The following is a 27,595-nucleotide window of genomic DNA, read 5'->3' as shown; positions in this document are numbered from 1 at the left end:
GGGTGTGACATGTTATATTGCATGCACCAGTATTAGGTCTGGTATGTTATGTTGCATGCACCAGTATTACGTCTGGCATGAAAATGTTGCATGCACCAGTATTAAGTCTGGCATGTAATGTTTCATGCACCAGTATTGGGTCTGACATGTAGAGTAGCATGCGCCCATAGTAGGTCTAGTTTGTAAGTTGCTTGCACCAATATTAAGTCTGGCATGTAATGTTGCATGCACCAGTATTATGTCCGGGATGTAATGTTGCATGCACCAGTATTAGGTCTGGCATGTAATGTTACATGCACCAGTATGAGGTCTGGCATGTAATGCATGCACCAGTATTGGGTCTGACATAAAGTAGCATGCACCCGTAGTAGACCTGGTGTGTAATGTTGCATGCACCGGTATTAGGTCTGGCATATAATGTTGCATGCGCCAGTATTAGGTCTGGCATGTCATTTTTCATGCACCAGTATTGGGTCTGACATGTAAAGTAGCATGCACCCGTAGTTGGTATGGTGTATAATGTTGCATGTACCAGTATTGGGTCTGTCATGAAATGTTGCATCCACCAGTATTAGGTCTGCCATGTAATGTTGCATGCACCAGTATTAGGTCTGGCATGTAATGTTTCATGCACCAGTATTGGGTCTGACATGTAAAGTAGCATGCACCCGTAGTAGGTATGGTGTGTAATGTTGCACGTACCAGTTTTGGTCTGGTATGTAATGTTGCATGCACCAGTATTAGGTCTGGAATGTAATGTTGCATGCATCAGTTTTGGTCTGGTATGTAATGTTGCATGCACCAGTATTAGGTCTGGGATGTAATGTTGCATGCACTAGTATTAGGTCTGGTGTGTAATGTTGCATGGAAACAGTAATATGTCTGCCGTGTAATGTTGCATGCACCAGTATTAAATCTAGCATGTAATGTTGCATGCACCAAGATTAGGTCTGGTGTGTAATGGGTCTTACATGTATTTTTGAATGCACCAATATTAGGTCTGGCTTGTAAAGTTGCTTACGCCAGTATTAGGTCTAGTATGCAATGTTGCATGCACCAGTATTATATCTGGCATGAAATGTTGCATTTACCAGTGTTAGGTCTGGTGTGTAATGGGTCTGACATGTAATGTTGCATGCACCAGTATTACGTCTGGCATGTAATGCTGCTTGCACACATATTGCATTGAATGTCGATACATTGCTGGGTTGCAGATCGTAAGTGCTATAAATTCCTACCATAGAAAACTGGAGAATGCACAAGAGCCTTCTTTCTAAAGGTATTCGAGCAGTTGGACTGGAAGAGACAACCAATCTTTCTCTCTTCTGGGTGGTACATGTAGGCTCAGGATCTTGACAGAAAGGCCAAAGTAGTCTAGTGTGGCCAGACCCCTGCTGTTGACACCAAAAAAGGTGGAACATGCTGCCTGCTAGTGACATCTTGAACTCAGTGGCTGCCTTCTCTATGCCGTCAACAACAATGCACAAAAACACTAAGGCTTGGTCTTCGTCGTCATAGGGGTCGTTCATCCCCAAAACCTCAGTGAACGGGCTGTCCGCCAAAATATTGTGTCAACATATCGAAGTGCAAAAATATTGCACCTAGAGTGTCGACTACCTTAGCATTGTCAATGTAAGTATTGTATCGACAGTCAACACCATCGATGTGATACAAGGGTTGAATGCCACATTACAAATGTTCAAATTATCGACCTCTGCATATATTCGGATCTAATATTATCCGTGTAATTGTAGATTTTCCATAATTAACTATGCTGCGATGATATTCATATTTCAACCCCGATGATGTGGTGGAACACCAGTGGAAGGGGTTTAAACTCATGCAGTGACATTAGTTGTTGCCACGCAGATGAAAATCACATCACACAGACTTACAGTCAGGCTGGAGCCTGCGGATGCGTGTCACACACTCCTCTTGCTATGGCCAGTTCAAGATGGCAACTGTCTCACAACATGTTACTCACAAGTTCAAGATGGCGACCGTTTTACAATGCGTTACTCACCGGAAGAGCGAGGAAGGCGTTGAAATACTCCAGGAAGAGGTCGTCGAAGGTGAGCAGCTCCTCTAGGCCGCTGTCCTGCACCGCAGCACCTGCACCTGGCCAGAGAGAGAACCAGAACACGTATCAGTGGGAGTGCTCCAATCACAGGCTCCACCCGGCCAAGAAGAAGCCACAAGACATTTATGAAACAGATTGACGCATTCAAGCAGTGAACATTCCAAGTCAATACGGAGAGTTGTGGTAGAACTGTATCCATGTGCAGGCTCCTCACAGCAGTCAGTGTGCTGCGGTAGAACTGCATCAATGTGCAGGCTCCACACAGCAGTCACTGTGCTGTAATAGAACTGTGTCAATGTGCAGGCTCCGCACAGCAGTCAGTGTGCTGCGGTAGAACTGTGTCAATGTGCAGGTTCCACACAGCAGTCAGTGTGCTGCGGTAGAACTGCATCAATATGCAGTCTCCACACAGCAGTCACTGCGCTGTAAAAGAACTGCGTCAATGTGCAGGCTCCGCAGAGCAGTCACTGTGCTGCGGCAGAACTGTGTCAATGTGCAGGCTCCACACAGCAGTCACTGTGCTGTAAAAGAACTGTGTCAATGTGCAGGCTCCACACAGCAGTCAATGTGCTGCGGTAGAACTGTGTCAATGTGCAGGCTCCACACAGCAGTCAGTTTGCTGGGGTAGAACTGTGTCAATGTGCAGGCTCCACACAGCTGTCAGTGTGCTGCGGTAGAACTGCGTCAATGTTCAGGCTCCACAGAGCAGTCAGTGTGCTGCAGTATAACTGTCTCAATGTGCAGGCCCCACACAGCAGTCAGTGTGCTGTAATAGAACTGCGTCAATGTGCAGGCTCTGCACAGCAGTCAGTGTGCTGCGGTAGAACTGCGTCAATGTGCAGGCTCCACACAGCAGTCAGTGTGCTGCGGTAGAACTGTGTCAATGTGCAGGCCCCACACAGCAGTCAGTGTGCTGTAATAGAACTGCGTCAATGTGCAGGCTCCGCACAGCAGTCAGTGTGCTGCGGTAGAACTGTGTCAATGTGCAGGCTCCACACAGCTGTCAGTGTGCTGTGGTAGAATCAGTGTGCTGTGGTAGAAGTGTGTCAATGTGCATGCTCCACACAACAGTCGATGTGCTGTGGTAGAACTGCATCAATGTGCAGGACTCTGCACAGCAGTCAGTGTGCTGTGGTAGAACTGCGTCAATGTGCAGGCTCCACACAGCAGTCAGTGTGCTGCGGTAGAACTGCATCAATGTGCAGGCTCCACACAGCAGTCACTCTGGTGTAAAAGAAGTGCATCAATGTGCAGGCTCCCCACAGCAGTCAGTGTGCTGCGGCAGAACTGTGTCAATGTGCAGGCTCCACATAGCAGTCACTGTGCTGTAAAAGAACTGCGTCAATGTGCAGGACTCCACACAGCAGTCAGTGTGCTGCGGTAGAACTGTGTCAATGTGCAGGCTCCACAAAGCAGTCACTGTGCTGTAATAGAACTGTGTCAATGTGCAGGCTCCGCACAGCAGTCAGTGTGCTACGGTAGAACTGTGTCAATGTGCAGGCTCCACACAGCAGTCAGTGTGCTGCGGTAGAACTGTGTCAATGTGTAGGCTCCACACAGCAGTCACTGTGCTGTAAAAGAACTGCGTCAATGTGCAGGCTCCGCACAGCAGTCACTGTGCTGCGGCAGAACTGTGTCAATGTGCAGGCTCCACACAGCAGTCACTGTGATGTATGAGAACTGTGTCAATGTGCAGGCTCCACACAGCAGTCAGTGTGCTGCGGTAGAACTGTGTCAATGTGCAGACTCCACACAGCAGTCAGTGTGCTGCGGTAGAACTGTGTCAATGTGCAGGCTCCACACAGCTGTTAGTGTGCTGCGGTAGAAGTGCATCAATGTGCAGGCTCCACACAGCAGTCACTGTGCTGTAATAGAACTGTGTCAATGTGCAGGCTCTACACAGCAGTCACTGTGCTGTAAAAGAACTGTGTCAATGTGAAGGCTCCCCACAACAGTCAGTGTGCTGCGGTAGAACTGTGTCAATGTGCAGGCTCCACACAGCTGTCAGTGTGCTGTGGTAGAATCAGTGTTCTGTGGTAGAAGTGTGTCAATGTGCATGCTCCACACAGCAGTCGATGTGCTGTGGTAGAACTGCGTCAATGTGCAGGACTCCACACAGCAGTCAGTGTGCTGCGGTAGAACTGCGTCAATGTGCAGGCTCCACACAGCAGTCAGTGTGCTGCGGTAGAACTGCATCAATGTGCAGGCTCCACACAGCAGTCACAGTGCTGTAATAGAACTGCGTCAATGTGCAGGCTCTGCACAGCAGTCAGTGTGCTGCGGTAGAACTGCGTCAATGTGCAGGCTCCACACAGCAGTCAGTGTGCTACGGTAGAACTGTGTCAATGTGCAGGCCCCACACAGCAGTCAGTGTGCTGTAATAGAACTATGTCAATGTGAAGGCTCTGCACAGCAGTCAGTGTGCTGCGGTAGAACTGTGTCAATATGCAGGCTCCACACAGCTGTCAGTGTGCTGTGGTAGAATCAGTGTGCTGTGGTAGAAGTGTGTCAATGTGCATGCTCCACACAGCAGGCGATATGCTATGGTAGAACTGCGTCAATGTGCAGGACTCCACACAGCAGTCAGTGTGCTGCGGTAGAACTGCGTCAATGTGCAGGCTCCACACAGCAGTCAGTGTGCTGCGGTAGAACTGCATCAATGTGCAGGCTCCACACAGCAGTCACTGTGGTGTAAAAGAACTGCAACAATGTGCAGGCTCCCCACAGCAGTCAGTGAGCTGCGGCAGAACTGTGTCAATGTGCAGGCTCCACACAGCAGTCAGAGCGCTGCGGTAGAACTGCGTCAATGTGCAGACTCCACATAGCAGTCACTGTGCTGTAAAAGAACTGCGTCAATGTGCAGTACTCCACACAGCAGTCAGAGTGCTGCGGTAGAACTGCGTCAATGTGCAGGCTCCACACAGCAGTCAGTGTGCTGCGGTAGAAGTGCATCAATGTGCAGGCTCCACATAGCAGTCTCTGGGCTGTGAAAGAACTGCGTCAATGTGCAGGCTCCGCACAGCAGTCACTGTGCTGCGGCAGAACCGTGTCAATGTGCAGGCTCCACACAGCAGTCAGTGTGCTGCGGTAGAACTGTGTCAATGTGCAGGCTCCACATAGCAGTCAGTATGCTGTGGCAGAACTGCGTCAATGTGCAGGCTCCCCACAGCAGTCTGTGTGCTTCAGTAGAACTGCATCAATGTGCAGGCTCCACACAGCAGTCACTGTGCTGTGGCAAACCTGCGTCAATGTTCAGGCTCCACACAGCAGTTAGTGTGCTGCGGTGGAACTGTGTCAATGTGCAGGCCCCACACAGCAGTCAGTGTGCTGTAATAGAACTGCGTCAATGTGCAGGCTCTGCACAGCAGTCAGTGTGCTGCGGTAGAACTGCGTCAATGTGCAGGCTCCACACAGCAGTCAGTGTGCTATGGTAGAACTGTGTCAATGTGCAGGCCCCACACAGCAGTCAGTGTGCTGTAATAGAAGTGTGTCAATGTGCAGGCTCTGCACAGCAGTCAGTGTGCTGCGGTAGAACAGTGTCAATGTGCAGGCTCCACAGAGCTGTCAGTGTGCTGTGGTAGAATCAGTGTGCTGTGGTAGAAGTGTGTCAATGTGCATGCTCCACACAGCAGTCGATGTGCTGTGGTAGAACTGCGTCAATGTGCAGGACTCCACACAGCAGTCAGTGTGCTGCGGTAGAACTGCGTCAATGTGCAGGCTCCACACAGCAGTCAGTGTGCTGCGGTAGAACTGCATCAATGTGCAGGCTCCACACAGCAGTCACTGTGGTGTAAAAGAACTGCGTCAATGTGCAGGCTCCCCACAGCAGTCAGTGTGCTGCAGCAGAACTGTGTCAATGTGCAGGCTCCACACAGCAGTCAGTGCGCTGCGGTAGAACTGCGTCAATGTGCAGGCTCCACACAGCAGTCACTGTGCTGTAAAAGAACTGCGTCAATGTGCAGGACTCCACACAGCAGTCAGAGTGCTGCGGTAGAACTGCGTCAATGAGCAGGCCCCACACGGCAGTCAGTGTGCTGCGGTAGAAGTGCATCAATGTGCAGGCTCCACACAGCAGTCACTGTGCTGTCAAAAAACTGCATCAATGTGCAGGCTCCGCACAGCAGTCACTGTGCTGCGGCAGAACTGTGTCAATGTGCAGGCTCCACACAGCAGTCAGTGTGCTGCGGTAGAACTGCGTCAATGTGCAGGCTCCACATAGCAGTCAGTATGCTGTGGCAGAACTGCGTCAATGTGCAGGCTCCCCACAGCAGTCTGTGTGCTTCAGTAGAACTGCATCAATGTGCAGGCTCCACACAGCGGTGCTCAGCTGTGGCGTGGCAGAACTGCGTCAATGTGCAGGCTCCCCACAGCAGTCAGTGTGCAGCGGTAGAAGTGCATCAATGTGCAGGCTCCACACAGCAGTCACTGTGCTGTAATAGAACTGTGTCAATGTGCAGGCTCCACACAGCAGTCACTGTGCTGTAAAAGAACTGTGTCAATGTGCAGGCTCCCCACAGCAGTCAGTGTGCTGCGGTAGAACTGTGTCAATGTGCAGGCTCCACACAGCTGTCAGTGTGCTGTGGTAGAATCAGTGTTCTGTGGTAGAAGTGTGTCAATGTGCATGCTCCACACAGCAGTCGATGTGCTGTGGTAGAACTGCATCAATGTGCAGGACTCCACACAGCAGTCAGTGTGCTGCAGTAGAACTGCGTCAATGTGCAGGCTCCACACAGCAGTCAGTGTGCTGCGGTAGAACTGCATCAATGTGCAGGCTCCACACAGCAGTCACTGTGCTGTAATAGAACTGCGTCAATGTGCAGGCTCTGCACAGCAGTCAGTGTGCTGCGGTAGAACTGCGTCAATGTGCAGGCTCCACACAGCAGTCAGTGTGCTACGGTAGAACTGTGTCAATGTGCAGGCCCCACACAGCAGTCAGTGTGCTGAGGTAGAACTGTGTCAATATGCAGGCTCCACACAGCTGTCAGTGTGCTGTGGTAGAATCAGTGTGCTGTGGTAGAAGTGTGTCAATGTGCATGCGCCACACAGCAGTCGATATGCTGTGGTAGAACTGCGTCAATGTGCAGGACTCCACACAGCAGTCAGTGTGCTGCGGTAGAACTGCGTCAATATGCAGGCTCCACACAGCAGTCAGTGTGCTGCGGTAGAACTGCATCAATGTGCAGGCTCCACACAGCAGTCACTGTGGTGTAAAAGAACTGCAACAATGTGCAGGCTCCCCACAGCAGTCAGTGAGCTGCGGCAGAACTGTGTCAATGTGCAGGCTCCACACAGCAGTCAGTGCGCTGCGGTAGAACTGCGTCAATGTGCAGACTCCACACAGCAGTCACTGTGCTGTAAAAGAACTGCGTCAATGTGCAGGACTCCACACAGCAGTCAGAGTGCTGCGGTAGAACTGCGTCAATGTGCAGGCTCCACACAGCAGTCAGTGTGCTGCAGTAGAAGTGCATCAATGTGCAGGCTCCACACAGCAGTCACTGGGCTTCAAAGAACTGCGTCAATGTGCAGGCTCCGCACAGCAGTCACTGTGCTGTAATAGAACTGCATCAATATGCAGGCTCCGCACAGCAGTCAGTGTGCTGCGGTAGAACTGCATCAATGTGCAGGCTCCGCGAAGCAGTCAGTGTGCTGCGGTAGAACTGCATCAATGTGCAGGCTCCACACAGCAGTCACTGTGCTGTAATAGAACTGTGTCAATGTGCAGGCTCCTCACAGCAGTCAGTGTGCTGCCGTAGAACTGTGTCAATGTGCAGGCTCCACACAGCTGTCAGTGTGCTGCGGTAGAACTGCGTCAATGTGCAGGCTCCACACAGCAGTCAGTGTGCTGCGGTAGAACTGTGTCAATGTGCAGGCCCCACACAGCAGTCAGTGAGCTGTAATAGAACTGCACAAATGTGCAGTCTCCGTGCAGCAGTCAGTGTGCTGCGGTAAAACTGTGTCAATGTGCAGGCTCCACACAGCTGTCAGTGTGCTGTGGTAGAATCAGTGTGCTGTGGTAGAAGTGCGTCAATGTGCATGCTCCACACAGCAGTCGATGTGCTGTGGTAGAACTGTGTCAATGTGCATGCTCCACACAGCAGTCGATGTGCTGTGGTAGAACTGCGTCAATGTGCAGGACTCCACACAGCAGTCACTGTGCTGTGGCAGAACTGCGTCAATGTGCAGGCTCCACACAGTAGTCGTTGGGCTGTGGTAGAACTGCATCAATGTGCAGGCTCCGCACAGAAGTCAGTGTGCTGCGGTAGAACTGCATCAATGTGGAGGCTCCGCACAGCAGTCAGTGTGCTGCAGTAGAACTGCATCAATGTGCAGGCTCCACACAGCAGTCACTGTGCTGTAATAGAACTGTGTCAATGTGCAGGCTCTGCACAGCAGTCAGTGTGCTTCAGTAGAACTGCATCAATATGCAGGCTCCACACAGCAGTCACTGTGCTGTAATAGAACTGTGTCAATGTGCAGGCTCCGCACAGCAGTCAGTGTGCTTCAGTAGAACTGCATCAATGTGCAGGCTCCCCACAGCAGTCAGTGTGCTGTGGTAGAACTACATCAATGTGCAGGCTCCACACAGCAGTCACTGTGCTGTAATAGAACTGTGTCAATGTGCAGGCTCCGCACAGCAGTCACTGTGCTGTAATAGAACTGTGTCAATGTGCAGGCTCCACACAGCAGTCAGTGTGCTTCAGTAGAACTGCATCAATGTGCAGGCTCCACACAGCAGTCAGTGTGCTGTGGTAGAACTGTGTCAATGTGCAGGCTCCACACAGCAGTCAGTGTGCTGCCGTAGAACTGCGTCAATGTGCAGGTTCCCCACAGCAGTCTGTGTGCTTCAGTAGAACTGCATCAATGTGCAGGCTCCACACAGCAGTCAGTGTGCTGTGGCAGAACTGCGTCAATGTGCAGGCTCCGCACAGCAGTCAGTGTGCTGCGGTAGAACTGCATCAATGTGCATGCTCCACACAGCAGTCACTGTGCTGTAATAGAACTGCATCAATATGCAGGCTCCGCACAGCAGTCAGTGTGCTGCGGTAGACCTGTGTCAATGTGCAGGCTCCGCACAGCAGTCAGTGTGCTGCGGTAGAACTGTGTCAATGTGCAGGCTCCACACAGCTGTCAGTGTGCTGCGGTAGAACTGCGTCAATGTGCAGGCTCCACACAGCAGTCAGTGTGCTGCAGTAGAACTGCATCAATGTGCAGGCTCCACACAGCAGTCACTGTGCTGTAATAGAACTGTGTCAATGTTCAGGCTCTGCACAGCAGTCAGTGTGCTTCAGTAGAACTGCATCTATATGCAGGCTCCACAAAGCAGTCACTGTGCTGTAATAGAACTGTGTCAATGTGCAGGCTCCGCACAGCAGTCAGTGTGCTTCAGTAGAACTGCATCAATGTGCAGGCTCCACACAGCAGTCAGTGTGCTGTGGCAGAAGTGCGTCAATGTGCAGGCTCCACACAGCAGTCTGTTTGCTTCAGTAGAACTGCGTCAATGTGCAGGCTCCACACAGTAGTCAGTGGGCTGTGGTAGAACTGCATCAATGTGCAGGCTCCGCACAGCAGTCAGTGTGCTGCGGTAGAACTGCATCAATGTGCATGCTCCGCACAGCAGTCAGTGTGCTGCGGTAGAACTGCATCAATGTGCAGGCTCCACACAGCAGTCACTGTGCTGTAATAGAACTGTGTCAATGTGCAGGCTCTGCACAGCAGTCAGTGTGCTTCAGTAGAACTGCATCAATATGCAGGCTCCACACAGCAGTCACTGTGCTGTAATAGAACTGTGTCAATGTGCAGGCTCCGCACAGCAGTCAGTGTGCTTCAGTAGAACTGCGTCAATGTGCAGGCTTCACACAGCAGTCAGTGTGCTGTGGTAGAACTGTGTCAATGTGCAGGCTCCACACAGCAGTCTGTGTGCTTTAGTAGAACTGCGTCAATGTGCAGGCTCCACACAGCAGTCAGTGTGCTGTGGCAGAACTGCGTCAATGTGCAGGCTCCACACAGCAGTCTGTGTGCTTCAGTAGAACTGCGTCAATGTGCAGGCTCCACACAGCAGTCAGTGTGCTGTGGTAGAACTGTGTAAATGTGCAGGCTCTGACAGTAGGCAGGAGCTGGGTGGATTTGCTCCCCTCTGTAGGTTTACCACACTACTTCAGTGATTGGTGGGTTGGCTCTACACTGTGAATTTACCACACTGTCCCGGTGAAGGGTGAGCTAGATCTAAACTGTGGGTTTTCCACACTGTCCTTGTGAAGCGTGGGTGGACTCTATACTGTAAATTTATCACACTATCCCAGTGATTGGTGGGATGGCTCTACACTGAGGATTTTACACACTATCCCAGTGATGGGTGGGTTGGCTCTATACTGTAAATTTACCACACTGCCCCGGTGAAGGGTGAGTTAGATCTAAACTGTGGGTTTTTCACACTGACCCGTTGAAGTGTGGGTGGCCTCTATACTGTAGATTTATCACACTATCCCATGGTGGGATGGCTCTACACTGAAGATTTAACACACTACCCCAGTGGTGGGTGGGTTTGCCTTACACTGTAGATTTACCACACTGCCCTGGTGATGGGTGAGTTGACTAGCCACTGTAGACTTACAACACTACCCTACTGATGAGTGAATTTGCTCTACACTGTAGATTTAGTAAACTACCCCAGTGATGGGTGGAATGGCTCTACGATATAGACTTTCTACAATACCCCAGTGATGGGTGGGTTGTGTCTACTCTGTAGATTTAACACACTGACCCAGTGATGGGTGGATTCGCTCTACACTGTATTTTTACCACACTACAGATGTGATGGGTGGCTTGTCTCCACACTGTAGATTTACCACACTACAGTTGTGTTGGGTGGTTTGGTTCTACACTGTAGATTTACCATACTACAGCTGTGATGGGTGGTTTGGCTCTACACTGTATGTTTACCACACTACAGCTGTGATGGGTGGTTTGGCTCTACACTGTATATATACCACACTACAGCTGTGATGGGTGCATTGCCTCTACACTGTATATATACCACACTACAGCTGTGATGGGTGGTTTGGCTCTACACTGTATGTTTACCATACTACAACTGTGATGGGTGGATTGCCTCTACACTGTAGATTTACCATACTACAGCTGTGATGGGTGGATTGCCTCTACACTGTAGATTTACCATACTACAGCTGTGATGGGTGGATTGTCTCCACACTGTAGATTTACCACACTACAGCTGTGATGGGTGGATTGTCTCTACACTGTAGATTTATTACACTACAGCTGTGATGGGTGGTTTGGCTCTACACTGTAGATTTACCACACTGCCCCGATGATGTGTGGGTTGGCTCTAAAATGTAGATTTACTATACTATCCCAGTGATGGGTGTGGATTTAGCACAAAATGATGGAGGATTACTTGGATCTAAACTGTAGATTTACCACACTACAGCTGTGATGGGTGGATTGGCTCAACACTGTCCATTAACCATACTACAGCTGTGATGGGTGGATTGTCTCCACACTGTAGATTTACCACACTACAGCTGTGATGGGTGGATTGTCTCCACACTGTAGATTTACCACACTACAGCTGTGATGGGTGGATTGTCTCCACACTGTATATTTACCACACTACAGCTGTGATGGGTGGTTTGGTTCTACACTGTATTTTTTCCATGCTACAGCTGTGATGGGTGGAGTGGCTCTACACTGTAGATTTACCATACTACAGCTGTGATGGGTGGATTGTCTCCACACTGTAGATCTACCACACTACAGCTGTGATGGGTGGATTGTCTCCACACTGTAGATTTACCACACTACAGCTGTGATGGGTGGTGTGGCTCTACACTGTAGATTTACCATACTACAGCTGTGATGGGTGGATTGCCTCCACACTGTATATTTACCACACTACAGCTGTGATGGGTGGTTTGGCTCTACACTGTATTTTTACCATACTACAGCTGTGATGGGTGGATTGGCTCTACAATGTAGATTTACCATACTACAGCTGTGATGGGTGGATTGTCTCCACACTGTAGATTTACCACACTACAGCCGTGATGGGTGGATTGTCTCCACACTGTAGATCTACCACACTACAGCTGTGATGGGTGGATTGTCTCCACACTGTAGATTTACCACACTACAGCCGTGATGGGTGGATTGTCTCCACACTGTAGATCTACCACACTACAGCCATGATGGGTGGATTGTCTCCACACTGTAGATTTACCACACTACAGCTGTGATGGGTGGTTTGGCTCTATACTGTATTTTTACCACACTACAGCTGTGATGGGTGGATTGTCTCCACACTGTAGATTTACCACACTACAGCCGTGATGGGTGGATTGTCTCCACACTGTAGATCTACCACACTACAGCTGTGATGGGTGGATTGTCTCCACACTGTAGATTTACCACACTACAGCTGTGATGGGCGGATTGTCTCCACACTGTAGATCTACCACACTACAGCTGTGATGGGTGGATTGTCTCCACACTGTAGATCTACCACACTACAGCCATGATGGGTGGATTGTCTCCACACTGTAGATTTACCACACTACAGCTGTGATGGGTGGTTTGGCTCTACACTGTATTTTTACCACACTACAGCTGTGATGGGTGGTTTGGCTCTACACTGTATGTTTACCATACTACAGCTGTGATGGGTGGATTGCCTCTACACTGTAGATTTACCATACTACAGCTGTGATGGGTGGATTGCCTCTACACTGTAGATTTACCATACTACAGCTGTGATGGGTGGATTGTCTCCACACTGTAGATTTACCACACTACAGCTGTGATGGGTGGATTGTCTCCACACTGTAGATTTATTACACTACAGCTGTGATGGGTGGTTTGGCTCTACACTGTAGATTTACCACACTGCCCCGATGATGTGTGGGTTGGCTCTAAAATGTAGATTTACTATACTATCCCAGTGATGGGTGTGGATTTAGCACAACATGATGGAGAATTACTTGGATCTAAACTGTAGATTTACCACACTACAGCTGTGATGCTCAACACTGTAGATTAACCATACTACAGCTGTGATGGGTGGATTGTCTCCACACTGTAGATTTACCACACTACAGCTGTGATGGGTGGATTGTCTCCACACTGTAGATTTACCACACTACAGCTGTGATGGGTGGATTGTCTCCACACTGTAGATTTACCACTCTACAGCTGTGATGGGTGGTTTGGTTCTACACTGTATTTTTTCCATGCTACAGCTGTGATGGGTGGAGTGGCTCTACACTGTAGATTTACCATACTACAGCTGTGATGGGTGGATTGTCTCCACACTGTAGATCTACCACACTACAGCTGTGATGGGTGGATTGTCTCCACACTGTCGATTTACCACACTACAGCTGTGATGGGTGGTTTGGCTCTACACTGTAGATTTACCATACTACAGCTGTGATGGGTGGATTGTCTCCACACTGTAGATTTACCACACTACAGCTGTGATAGGTGGTTTGGCTCTACACTGTATTTTTACCATACTACAGCTGTGATGGGTGGATTGGCTCTACACTGTAGATTTACCATACTACAGCTGTGATGGGTGGATTGTCTCCACACTGTAGATTTACCACACTACAGCTGTGATGGGTGGATTGTCTCCACACTGTAGATCTACCACACTACAGCTGTGATGGGTGGATTGTCTCCACACTGTAGATTTACCACACTACAGCCGTGATGGGTGGATTGTCTCCACACTGTAGATCTACCACACTACAGCCGTAATGGGTGGATTGTCTCCACACTGTAGATTTACCACACTACAGCTGTGATGGGTGGTTTGGCTCTACACTGTATTTTTACCATACTACAGCTGTGATGGGTGGATTGTCTCCACACTGTAGATTTACCACACTACAGCCGTAATGGGTGGATTGTCTCCACACTGTAGATCTACCACACTACAGCTGTGATGGGTGGATTGTCTCCACACTGTAGATTTACCACACTACAGCTGTGATGGGTGGATTGTCTCCACACTGTAGATTTACCACACTACAGCTGTGGTAAATCTACAGTGTGGAGACAATGTGATAGACCGAACTCCTGAGGCGGAAAGCCGGGAGCAACGAACGAGCACGCAGAAATCTGTATTTTATGGTGTATTATTTGTGTACTTTTAAAAATTAAACCTTTGGCAACACTCTCGCTACTTCCCCTCCCCCGCACAGCTGATCTGAATGCTGTTGCGGGCCGCCATTCACTGCCACGTCATTCTGGGGAAGCCTGGTCAGGCCTCGCCCCCTTCATCACGGGCCCCGCCCCCCCGCCTTATAACGCGCCAATTCACAGGCGCCGGCAGATAGCCCGAACTCCTGAGGCGGAAAGCCGGGAGCAACGAACGAGCACGCAGAAATCTGTATTTTATGGTGTATTATTTGTGTACTTTTAAAAATTAAACCTTTGGCAACACTCTCGCTACTTCCCCTCCCCCGCACAGCCGATCTGAACGCTGTTGCGGGCCGCCATTCACTGCCACGTCATTCTGGGGAAGCCTGGTCAGGCCACGCCCCCTTCATCACGGGCCACGCCTCTTCCTGCTCTTCACTTACATAAACCATGTGCCTCCCACGGCCGCGCAGCGGACGGGCGCAGCAGGCGCGCCAAAGGCAAGCCCGTCTGCGCCCGTCAGCGCCAGGACGGGCCTGAGGGCATGCCATCCCGCTTTGCCTATTTCATATTCCCCCCAAGCACTCGGGGACTTTCAGCACACTGCAATTTCACCACCTCTTATGGCTTTACATCGCATTATGTCGGCGGGCCTCATGCGCCCCAACCAACCCCTCCTCAAAGGCTGCACACCCCGAGCATTGGCACCAGCGAGCACCACATTCCTCAAGGTATCTTACCTTAACACCCGCTCACTGGTGAAGCACTCTGAGGATATTTTTATCCTGTTAACTAGCTCGACCCCCGATATGCTTTTACTCACAGAAACATGGCTCACATCAGAGTCCATGCCGGATATCCTGGCAGCCCTCCCCCCCGATTACTACATCCTTTGCGCAGACCACCCTGGCGACCGGCCTGGTGGTGGGGTGGCGGCCATTATTTCTAAGCGCCTTAAATCCATATCTTCATACTCTCTTCCTCTACCTGAGGTGGAGAACCTAATTATTAACGTGCAGACGGATGTTGATCCCCTCACTCTTCTTTTACTATATCGGCCCCCATATCCTATGCCATCTTTTTCCGCCATTCTTAGTGAACAACTATCCTCCCTTCTTATATTGCATTCCCATCTCGCCATTTTCGGCGACCTGAATTACTGGTTCGGCGACAGCCACGGCGGCTCTCATGCCACTGAGCTTTTTGAGACGCTTAAAAGCCTGAACCTTGTCCAACACGTCTCCCAACCTACTCATATCAAGGGACACGTCTTGGACCAGATCTGGACCTGCAACCTGGAGCTGTCCCCACCAGACATACGTCCGTGTGCCTGGTCTGACCATCATTTGATAGACACTATCATCAAGGTTGCTGCTCAGACCCCCGCTCCCTTGATGGCCGGCGGCCATGCCCGTAAATGGAGTTCATATGACTCCCAGGGATTTCTAACTGCCCTGGCTGACTCCTCCCCGGTGATTTCTGACTCCACCGACATGGACGGGCTGGAACAAAAAGTGGCCACCTGGCTCGAGTCGGCCAGCGATTTGTTTGCCCCTCTGGTCAAATTTCCCTGTACCAAACACAGGAACTCTCACAGGTGGTTCTCCGACGACCTCAAAGCCCGGAAACTTAAAACACGCCAGCTGGAACACATCTGGAGACACGATTATTCTGACCTAGCCAAACAATCTTATCTGACCGCTCGCAAAGAATTTAAAATAGCTATTCGTTTAGCCAAAACCGAACACTTCGCCAGTAGGATATCTCAGGCAGCCAATAAATCTAAGGAGGTGTTCAGAGTTATGAACGAGTTAACCACAGATGATAGGACCCTACCAGCCCAGACTCCCACGCAGGAGGCCTGTGACACCTTGAACTCGTACTTTCTAGAAAAAATTTCCACTATCAAAAAATCCATTTCCTCACTCCACCAACTGCCACTACTGGATAACTCCCTCAATAATCCCCTGTCCTTCACTTCTTTCCCGGTTCTAGACTCCTCTTCTTTGGCGGAACTAGCCACTCGCGTAAAATCTGGTTCCCCAAATGACTGCTGCCCGCCGTCCGTTCTGCGGAACATATGTCTTAATCTACCTGACAGTATTCTACATCTACTTAATAGCTCCCTCAGCAGCGGCATTTGCCCCACTTCTCTCAAGGAAGCTATCCTTGTACCCTTACTAAAAAAACCTGGCGCCGACATGACGGAGCCATCGAACTACGGCCCCATCTCTCTTCTCCCCTATTTTTCTAAACTCATGGAGGCCCATGTCACTCGCTGCCTGTCCGGGTTTATTGAATCCTCCGGCTATCTTGTACCTACCCAGGCCGGCTTCAGACCCGCCCATTCTACAGAAGCTGTTATTCTGGCAGTCCTTTACACACTCAGAGGCAACGCGGACGCGGGAAACCCCCAAGCCCTCGTCTTACTGGACTTATCGGCCGCGTTCGACACGGTGGACCATGACATCCTTCTCCACCGTGTCGGACAGGCGGGCATCCAGGGCGTTGCTCTCGAGTGGGTCAGGTCTTTCCTCACAGGGAGAACACAGGCGGTCCGCCTTGGTCCTTACACTGCAAAAAAATCTCTCACATGCTGTGGTGTGCCCCAAGGCTCTTCCCTCTCCCCGCTCCTCTTTAATCTTTACCTCCGGCCACTCATTCAATCGCTTCTGAAATGGGACATCGTCACCTATAACTATGCTGACGATCTCCAAATCATTTTCCCCCTTAATTCACCTAATGCCATCACAACTTTTCATGGAGCCATGACCCATATCCAACTCTGGATGAACCAGAACCAATTAAAGTTGAACCCCGGTAAAACTGAGCTCCTACTTCCCGGACTCAGTGCCACCTACTGGGGTCCACAGTTCTGGCCTCCGGAGTTTGGCTCCCCCCCCGTCCCAGCAAAATCAGTAAAAAGTCTGGGTGTCATTATCGACACCGAGCTTTCTCTTAGTGCTCAGGTGGGAGCGGTGGTTTCCTCCTGTATGTTCCAACTTCGGAGGATCCGCAAAATCCGCCACCTTCTCCCCCCGGCAGCACTCACCCAAACTGTCATTTCGCTGGTACTCTCCCGCTTGGATTTTTCCAATGCCATCTACCACGGTTTGCCACAATACCTGACTCAACGCCTTCAAATCGTTCAAAACCAGGCTGCCCGCCTGATCCATGGAACACCCAGATGGCAATCAGCTAAACCTTTGCTTACGAACCTGCATTGGCTCCCGGTTGAGCGAAGGGCTGCCTTTAAGGTGGCTTGTCTCACCTTTAAGGCACTTCATTGCCCTTCCCCTGCTTTCCTAAAATCTACCATCCGCCCTTACTGCCCCACACGTAATCTTCGATCCGCCCACCGCGACTTGCTGATCACCCCCAGGAGCAAAACTAAGAGATTCGGTGGACGCCGGTTCTCTCACCTAGCCCCCGGGCTCTGGAACCTCCTCCCTTCCTCTATTAAATCTTGCTCCTCTTCTCTCAAATTTAGGAAAATGCTAAAAACGTACTTCTTTCCCACCCCCACGTAGACTCTGTTCCTCTACCTCCCCCTCACTTTGTTCTGTCTACCAGCGCCAGGAAGCTTCGGTGTCAGTGCGCTTTATAAGCAACACTTAACATAACATAACATAACACTGTAGATTTACCACACTACAGCCGTGATGGGTGGATTGTCTCCACACTGTAGATCTACCACACTATAGCCGTGATGGGTGGATTGTCTCCACACTTTAGATCTACCACACTACAGCCGTGATGGGTGGATTGTCTCCACACTGTAGATTTACCACACTACAGCCGTGATGGGTGGATTGTCTCCACACTGTAGATCTACCACACTACAGCTGTGATGGGTGGATTGGCTCTACACTGTAGATTTACCATACTACAGCTGTGATGGGTGGATTGTCTCCACACTGTAGATTTACCACACTACGGCCGTGATGGGTGGATTGTCTCCACACTGTAGATCTACCACACTACAGCTGTGATGGGTGGTTTGGCTCTACACTGTATTTTTACCACACTACAGCCGTGATGGGTGGATTGTCTCCACACTGTAGATCTACCACACTACAGCTGTGATGGGTGGATTGGCTCTACACTGTAGATTTACCATACTACAGCTGTGATGGGTGGATTGTCTCCACACTGTAGATTTACCACACTACGGCCGTGATGGGTGGATTGTCTCCACACTGTAGATCTACCACACTACAGCTGTGATGGGTGGTTTGGCTCTACACTGTAGATTTACCACACTGCCCCGATGATGGGTGGGTTGGCTCTAAAATGTAGATTTACTATACTATCCCAGTGATGGGTGGGGATTTAGCACACAATGATGGAGGATTAGTTGGATCTAAACTGTAGATTTACCACACAGCACCAGTGATGAGTGGGTTGGCTCAACACTGTAGATTAACCACACTACTCCAATGATAGGCAGAATGGTGATGGGTGTGTTTGTTCTGCATTGTAGCTTTACCACAATAAATTGCATAGTTTTTAGATTTTTTAAAATACATAAGCTTATTTCTGATTTGCTGGGACAAGAACCGAACTTCATCTACGGTGCATTTATTGCTGGGTTTGTGGACGCGCGCTTGGCCATTGTAGTGGAGCCATCAGTTTACCTAAGGTTAGTAGTCCAGTTGCCACCACAAGTACATTTGGAATCGAGGCATTGAGCATACAATAAGACACGATGCATGGATACAGCAGATTCGTGCAGCGGTCGCGCCGCTGGCCCGCCATAGGCGCACCAAAGGCAAGCCCGTCTGGACGCCACCAGGGCGCCAGGAGCCCTGCCCCTTCCAATTCAAACAGGTTAGTCTAATCCCCACTTAAGCTTCTCTCTCCAAAGCAGTCTCCCCATAATAGCTCTCTGCACTTATGGGATCCGGGGGAGGAACCATTCAGATGCAACATCTGCGGGTTCGAAGCAAATGCCCTCGGTGCTACCGCAGCACCAACTACGCACATCCACTCACACCCCACCTCCTTCAAACGACTCAAAATCAACTACCGCTCTCTGGCTCGCCACCAGACTGGCATTGTGATGTTATCCAGGGTCGCTCACCTGATCTACTGTTTCTCCCTGACACCTGCCTGGGGCAGCCAGCAGGGGCAGAGCCTGCATTAGCCCCTCCTCCATGTTACAACTTCAAGGACTGCAATAGAGCCGCGGTCAGGGGAGGCGGGAGCCATTGTATACAAAGCACCGACAGGCTGCAGTCTGGCCCAGTGTCCTCTCCAAGACTGTCAACGCGCCCTTTTCAAAATAGGTTTCAACAACAAGGTCACTCTAACTGGGCTGCGAATTTAACATCTCCCAGGCCCCTCTAAAGCTTTCAGAAAAGCACTTACAAATTACCTGGCCCCGTATGTTATAAAACATGCTAGTTTTAGCAGACTTGCTCACCTGAACCTTCACTTCGATTCAGCCCTTGACTGAACTTCGCAACCTTCTGGATGACCTTACAGCCATGCAACTATCTCAAGGAGTCGCAGGTGCAACACACTCTGTTGGCCACCTTCTTGACACAGTGTTTTCAAATTTGAGTCATTTACATATCTTGACCCCTTGGCCCATGTCCTGGACTGACCACTACATGGTCCCTATGTCCATCCACATGACACTCCAGGACCGCACCTCAGCCCCTGACACAACAGAAATTAGATTTACTGGACCTTAGCACATTTATTCTGGTCAGCTCTCCTCAGTTGGCGTCAAACATGCAGGCTACTAATAACACGCTAAAATCATGCAAACACACATTATAGGTCAGCTGTGAAATGGTATCGCAAATTGATAATGAAGGCTAGGGTCGAGTTTTTCTCCAATAAAATACCCCTTAGTACCAATACCACCAAAGACATTTTTAACTTAGTCAACAGCTTAATGAAGCCCCCTCTATGGGCTGAGCCTATGGAAGCTTCGGCAGAACACTGCGGCAAGCTAGCAGATTACTTTATCAGTAAAATCGAGGATATCCGCTCACATTTCTCCTCAATAGGACTTTCGATCTGACTGACATAACCACTTTGCAAGAGGCCCTTAGGCCTAGGACCATACTCAGTGCTCTGTCCATACTCAGTCCTACCTCTCTGCAAGCCTGATGCATACAAGTCAGTTCTGGCTGTCCTGATGACCCTATAAGACCCGACCTTATCCTAAAATCCCAGGATCTTTCACTCCTATTCTTTCTAGAAATCATTAATCTCTCCCTAACCTCTGCTTCGTACCTTGTGCCTGGAAGCATGCCAAAGTTATCCCTCTACTGAAAAAACCTTCCTTGGACCCGGCAAAGCCTGAATATTATCGCCCCATCTCTCTTCTACTTTTCTTTTTACCAAGATAACAGAGAAACCTCTCAACAGTGTATTGACAGAGTTCCTGGAAAAAAACATATTTTTGCCTCTTCCCAAAATGACTTTAGGCCTGCCCATCAAACCAAATATGCACTGCTGGTAGTATCAGAGAAAACTCTGCAGTGCCCTGGATGAGGGCATTTCATTGGCCCTAATCCCGCTGGATCTAAGCATCAAGTTCGACACGGTGTCCCATACAGTACTATTGCTGCGCCTACATGATTTTGGGAAATGAGGGTGTTCTGCTTGGGTTTTCGGATCAGATAGAACCCGCTCATCAGAGCCTCACTAACCCAGCCAGAACGTTAACCCCTCCCTAGAACCTATTTACAATAGTGCAACCACATATATCTACCACCTAAGGACAGGGGATTCCTACTATACATACCAAGACCTCTTATAATCGGCGGCCTCGCGATCCCATACGGATCCAGACCTCTCTGCCCATACGACAGTATCACAAGTGGCGGCCTCGCGATCCCATATGAATCCAGACCTCTCTACCTAGACGGCAGTCTCAGCACAATCGGCGGCCTCGCGATCCCATGCGAATCCAGACCTCTCTGCCCATACGACAGTATCACAAGTGGCGGCCTCGCGATCCCATACGAATCCAGACCTCTCTACCCAGACGGCAGTCTCAGCACAATTGGCGGCCTCGCGATCCCATACGAATCCAGACCTCTCTGCCCATACGACAGTATCACAAGTGGCGGCCTCGCGATCCCACACGAATCCAGACCTCTCTACCCAGACGGCAGTCTCAGCACAATCGGCGGCCTCGCGATCCCATACGAATCCAGACCTCTCTGCCCATACAACAGTATCACAAGTGGCGGCCTCGCGATCCCATACGAATCCAGACCTCTCTACCCAGACGGCAGTCTCAGCACAAGTGGCGGCCTCGCGATCCCATATGAATCCAGACCTCTCTACCCAGACGGCAGTCTCAGCACAATCGGCGGCCTCGCGATCCCCTACGAATCCAGACCTCTCTGCCCATACGACAGTATCACAAGTGGCGGCCTTGCGATCCTATACGAATCCAGACCTCTCTACCTAGTCGGCAGTCTCATACGACAGTTCATCCTATGATCACCATAACATACAAAAAGGGAATCAGTCTCACTATTCATCAGATCACACAAGGATTACCAGTTCGAGCACAGCCTGTTCTCAGGTTCGAGGGGCTCCTCTTTCCCTTATTCAGTTACCACTTACCTGATCAGGGTTAACATCTGTTCATGTAGCCGCAGCTGACTAGAAGAATAGGCTACCCTCTCATACAAGAACACGCAGCACATGTTGGTTCACTACAAACTGGGTACTTTATTACTCATTACATACGCAATCACATAACATTACAATATAACACATAACCTGCAAAGAAAAGTGAAAGATTAAGTTGTACACTCTAATAAGAAAGGGTCGACATCACCTTAGTAGTATGTAGCCTGCACTCAGTGGTCATCTAGGTTCCCTTCTCGTCTGTGCCTCGGCTCGCCTGGAATCACCCTTCTCCGAGTCACTGGGACCTCTTCCTTATCGGCTACTCTCTCCTCTCTGGCTATTCTGCTAGGAGAGCATCTGTCGCTCGGTTCTTCTCCGCCTTCAAGATGGCGTCTGTCTTCTCTGGAATAAGTAGTAGCTTTACTGCTAACGGCTAGATGCCGCCTACGGACTGAACATGTAACTGCCTCAGACTTTCACTAATATAGAAGTGCGTTTCCTCATGGAAAATTCCGGCCTGTAACCTGCCGCCCACCAAATTCTTGTACCTCCCCGTACCAAGGACACGTTCCCAGCCGGCCGGCCTGATGTAGTGTCTTCGGCATGAAGAAAAATACAATCCTTCGATAAGGGCCGGCCTGAACCGGTTCTCTCCAAGCGAATAACACCTCATAACTAAAACATTACATTTGACCTAGAAGCATCCCAAGCTGCCGGAGCAGAAAGAAAGATGGAGTCTCTCCCGTTTGAGGCCTACCAGGCCTGAATTCAGCACGGCTCCATGAAATACCCTCACTACAGGACAGGTTATCCCTAATACTAACGAATCTATCCCCTAGGCTATGTGTGCAAGCCCTGATCTATGGGGAAGAGCACAGAATCATGTCGAAGTGCCTAGTAAATAGGCTCCATTCACTACTCTAACCCTTAGACTTGAATGATAAGAGACTGAAGTCACATTCCATCATTGTTCCTCACAAGAAGGCCGAGAAAATCGAGCAGAACATTTCACCCTTGACTTCAGTCTATTATACATTCATTAAACAGAACTAATATCTGTGGAAGAATAATATGAAACAAGACTAACTGATCTATGTCTAGTACCAGGTGTGCAGAATTGAAGTAGTGAAGGAATACACTGAATAAAGCAACAGATAGAAATCAAAATGCCGATAGTAATCAGAATACCTCCTAATATCTGACGTAACATATGCAAATCAGGTAACCAATTAAAGAGCCAGTCAAACCAGCCCTGGTCAATGTGTTTTCTAACTTCTTCTGTCAAGTCATGTAGTTTATCAATGTGAGCTTGAATGGATTTTGTATGATCCGACAAGTTAAAACAACAAAGACCCTCAAAATCAGAACAATCGTGTCCATGTTTAAGCAAAAGATAATCAATGGCCGCTCGATTTTGCAAGATAGCCCTACGTTCACCCTGGGCGTCTAATAGCATGTCAGACAGGACTGTAGAAGTATGATTGATGGATTTTACCATCCAGCAGGCCATTTTCCCAATAGATTTGGCATTATAAACTGCCAAAGCAGGAACACCAACAATTGAAATAGCCAGGCTAAGGTATTCAGACTTGGAATATAAATGCAAAGATGAGTCACAATCCTCCTGTAACCTCACTGTATCTCGAATCACACGAGAGTTGGCATTCGGATGTGATGAAAACATTAACAAGCTCAGTCTAGTAATGGCACAAGGGCCTCCAGAAATATTTGCGGGGATATATGGCCAGGAAGTATTACCACATGAGAAAAGCCATCCGGCAGGTAGTAACATCGTGCGATAGTGACTGGGGGTAACTACCATACTCTTGCAAGTCATGTCATTCTGAACAGAAGTACATGTTTTCGGTGTCCTTTGAAGGCACAAAGTTCGTTCATGAGCGGTGAATGAAGTGGCACCTTTCAATCTTAAACGCGTACATTCAGAAATCGCACTAGGATCACAAGTAAGGAAAAAACACAAATCACCCTGTGTGATATTATAGGTAACTATTTGGGACTGGATGGGGGGTATCGGGTCTGACAGTACAGTACACAAGGGGCAATACTCATGGGTGGCAAAATCGCCCAGAAGAACATTGGGGCGAGCATTTGATAAATTGAAAATATGAGTCAAATTCTCCAATGAAGCAGGGACAGCAACTAAACAAGTCGCTAGAATGTCCGTCACCGATCTCATCGGTGTCAAGCAGAAATGAGGGGCTTTAGTCACTTGTTTGGCTAATGTAATCCAAAAGTTCGACGACGAATCCCACGCAGCGAAGGAACGCGACACTCGGGTTCTCAACTCAGCCCGGATTGATGGGATCCCTCCTCTCTCGTCGTACCAGCCCAAAAGGAGTCCAACGCCGACACATCCTGCAGCAACAGTCCAAAGAATGATCTGAAAGAGAATCAAATACAGGCATTATTCATTCTCGTAAGTAACATTTGTCAGCCGGGACTGCTTCCCAGCTATCTTTCCCTGGTCTCATAACTAAAATGGTGTTGTCTTGACCGGTTGCAATGACTTCTGCTTGTTCAGGGGGATTCTTAGGCGACTGCACCCAAACTCTGGCCCCAGGATTATCTGTGGAGCCAAAACCTTTCTGGCCTCGTACAGTTAGCAACGTTGGGGCAGTGCCTTTTGTGATCTCACCACTGAAAACAGGCATTATTAGCAATTGAGCCACTCGGTCAGTTTGATGTATCAGTAAGTCAACCTCACTGCTATTCAGCAGGAGCACCTTAATCTCTCCCTGATAATCACTATCAATGATTCCTCCAAGCACCTGAATGCCTTTTACAGCCAGCCCCGATCTAGGGGCGATTAATCCGAAATTTCCAGTTGGTATATGAACACCAACACCAGTTTCAATGATGACTCGATCCTTACTTTTTATAACGGTGTCATCCATGGCATGCAAGTCTAAACCTGCCGACCCTGGGGTCGCTCTACATGGAGCTAAAGCTCCGGGAGTAATTTCCCAGTACATCACAGTCTCTCTGATTTCATTGGGCTTAGCATCAACATTCGGAGGAAACAAACGCATAAGTGGGGATTCAGCATTTAGAAAAGGACGGTTATTCAAAATTAATAGCGCTTGAGACAAAAAGTCTCGCCAATTCTTATACTTGTCATCTGTTAATTTGCGTAACTGGTCTTTCAGCAGGCCATTCAACCTCTCCACAAGACCCGAGGCCTGTGGATAATATGGTATATGAAACACCCATTCAATATTGTTTTCCACACAGAATTCCTGTACCAATCTTCCACGAAAATGGGATGTATTATCAGATTGAATTTGGAATGGCACACCATACATAATACATCATAATCAATTCCAATGTTTTAATAGTATTCAATTGGGTAGCTTGCTTACAGGGAAGGGCCACCAACAGGCCACTGTATGTATCAACAATAGTGCAAACATATTGACAATTCCTACTCATAGGAAGTGGACCGATGTAATCAATCTGCCAAATTTGAGCGGGCAATTTCCCGCGATGTAAATGACCTTTAACAGTTTGGGGCACTTTGCGCTGCCTGATATGCTGACAAATGGGACAATGTAGAATAACATTTTTGATTAAATCTAGGGGAATATAAATTCCTCGATCAGCAGCCCACCTGCTAGTGGCTTTCTCTCCAAAGTGTCCTGCTTTCGGGTGGGCTCATTTCGCCAATCCCGCAATATCAGAATCTTGCCTGTCCACCACTGCCTCAGCAATTTTAGATTTCTCATCTGCAATGTTATGAAAGAATTTGTCAAGAGAGTCTATCGGGGTATGAGCATCCACATGGAAGATTGTAACAGTACTCTGTGGGAGCATTTCCCAAATCTCCTGCCATAATTCTTTTCCCCACAGTTCTTTTGAATGGATTTTCCAACTATGGGAATGCCAAGTCGGTAACCAAACTGCCAATCCATTGGCAGTAGACCAAGAATCGGTGAAAATATGACATGTGCCAGGTAACTCTTGTTTCAAAACTTGATAAACAGCATAGAGTTCAGCAAATTGACTGCTCTTACCCTCACCAGTTGTACTCAGCAATTTTTGTGTGATCGGATTATAGGACACCGCCTTCCAATGCCGTTTCGACCCTATGAACCTTGCTGAACCATCCGTAAACCAGATATGGTTTCTGTCCTCTGCGGACAAATCATCAAAAGGTCTACCCCACTTAACAGGAGACTCCTGTACTAAAGGTACGGAACATTCACTCTCAGTCTCAGTCGATGGCTCCCGTGCCACCTGCTCATGCAAAGATGCAACTCCTTTTTGTCCCACACGTGCACTGTCTTGTATATACCATTTCCATTTAATCACACTCGCCTCTTGAGCGTGTCCAATTCGGTGAGTTTTCGGCGAACTCATAACCCACTGCATGATAGGAATTTCAGGTCGCAAAACTATATCATGTCCCAAAGTCAATTGCTCGGTATCCACCAGAGCCCAATAACATGCAAGTAACTGTTTCTCAAAAGGTGTATAACGCTCACCAGCATCAGGTAACTTTTTGGTCCAGAAACCTAACGGTACTCTACTCCTGCCTTGTTTCTGCCACAAACTCCAATTCGCATAAAGGCCTTGTACAGACACATTCAAATCCACATCACCATCACATACAGGCCATAAATCCAGAGCATGCTGAATTGCTTCTTTTGCCAGACTGAACGCATCTTGCTGTGGTTTATCCCATTCAAATGCATTCTTTTTACGAGTGACCTGGTACAAAGGGGCCAATATTTGACTTAAATGAGGAATATGCTGGCGCCAAAAACCAAACAAGCCAATGAAGCTTTGGGCTTCTTTCCTATTCCTCGGAACTGCAAAATCAAGAATTTTCTGTTTAACCTGAGGGATCACTTCTCGGTGCCCCTCATGCCAATTAATGCCCAAAAATTTCACAGCCTGGGACGGACCTTGTAATTTATCCGGGTTGATTTCCCAACCTTTCTCACGCAAGCACTCAATGACTCTATCCAATTGGGTCTGAACTTCCTCTTGTGTTTCGCCTTGGATCAAAATATCATCAATATAGTGACATATCTGAATTTGCGGATGAACCGGTACCTCAGCCAAATGCTCTGCCACCAGCCGGTGACATATCGTAGGACTATGCACATAGCCCTGGGGAAGACTTCTAAACGTCATCTGACGCCCGTTCCACGTAAAACTGAATTGTTCCTGACACTCAGGGGCAATCGGAATCGAAAAGAAAGCATTAGCAATATCAATGGACGCATACCATGTACCTGGATGTTTTTGGATTCTTTCAATTAGGGTAATAACATCCGGTTCTGCAACAGTCAAAGAGGGTGTGTGTCTATTCAATTCTCGATAATCAACAGTCATGCGCCAAGAATTATCACTCTTACGTACAGGCCAAACAGGATTATTCCAAGCAGAAGTAACTGGGGTTATAACTCCTGCATCCACCAACTCCTGAATAGTGGTACTAATCTCTTCATGACCACCTGGAATACGATACTGCTTCTGACGAACCACTTTTGTCGCCTGGGGAACTTTTATGGGGGGCATTCTTAAACGACCAACCCGTACAGGCCTGGACGATATATAATGTTTAGTTCCAAATTGGTAACATCCATCATCTAAGTGCAAAGTCATTCCTTTCAAAATATCAATTCCAATTATGAATTCTAAGAGTGGCACCACTAATACAGAGTATTCTTTTCTAGGAATTCTACCTATTCTCATTTCAAGTAAAGTTTGAACTGCGGGAGTTTC

At 48.8% G+C, this 27,595-nt stretch overlaps 1 protein-coding gene across 1 annotated transcript in view; it reads right to left on the bottom strand.

The window, feature by feature from the left end:
• LOC146813699 (uncharacterized) overlaps positions 1–27,595 on the bottom strand; it is a 616,738-nt gene that overhangs the window by 497,808 nt on the left and 91,335 nt on the right. Inside the window, exon 2 of the mRNA XM_085610187.1 lies at positions 2,024–2,118. Within this exon, the coding sequence (XP_085466313.1) occupies positions 2,024–2,118 (95 nt within the window). The remainder of the gene's footprint in view (positions 1–2,023; positions 2,119–27,595) is intronic.

Source organism: Triturus cristatus, chromosome 6, assembly GCF_964204655.1.
Source record: "Triturus cristatus chromosome 6, aTriCri1.1, whole genome shotgun sequence".
Taxonomy (NCBI): domain Eukaryota; kingdom Metazoa; phylum Chordata; class Amphibia; order Caudata; family Salamandridae; genus Triturus; species Triturus cristatus.
This window is presented reverse-complemented; position numbering and strand designations above follow the sequence as displayed.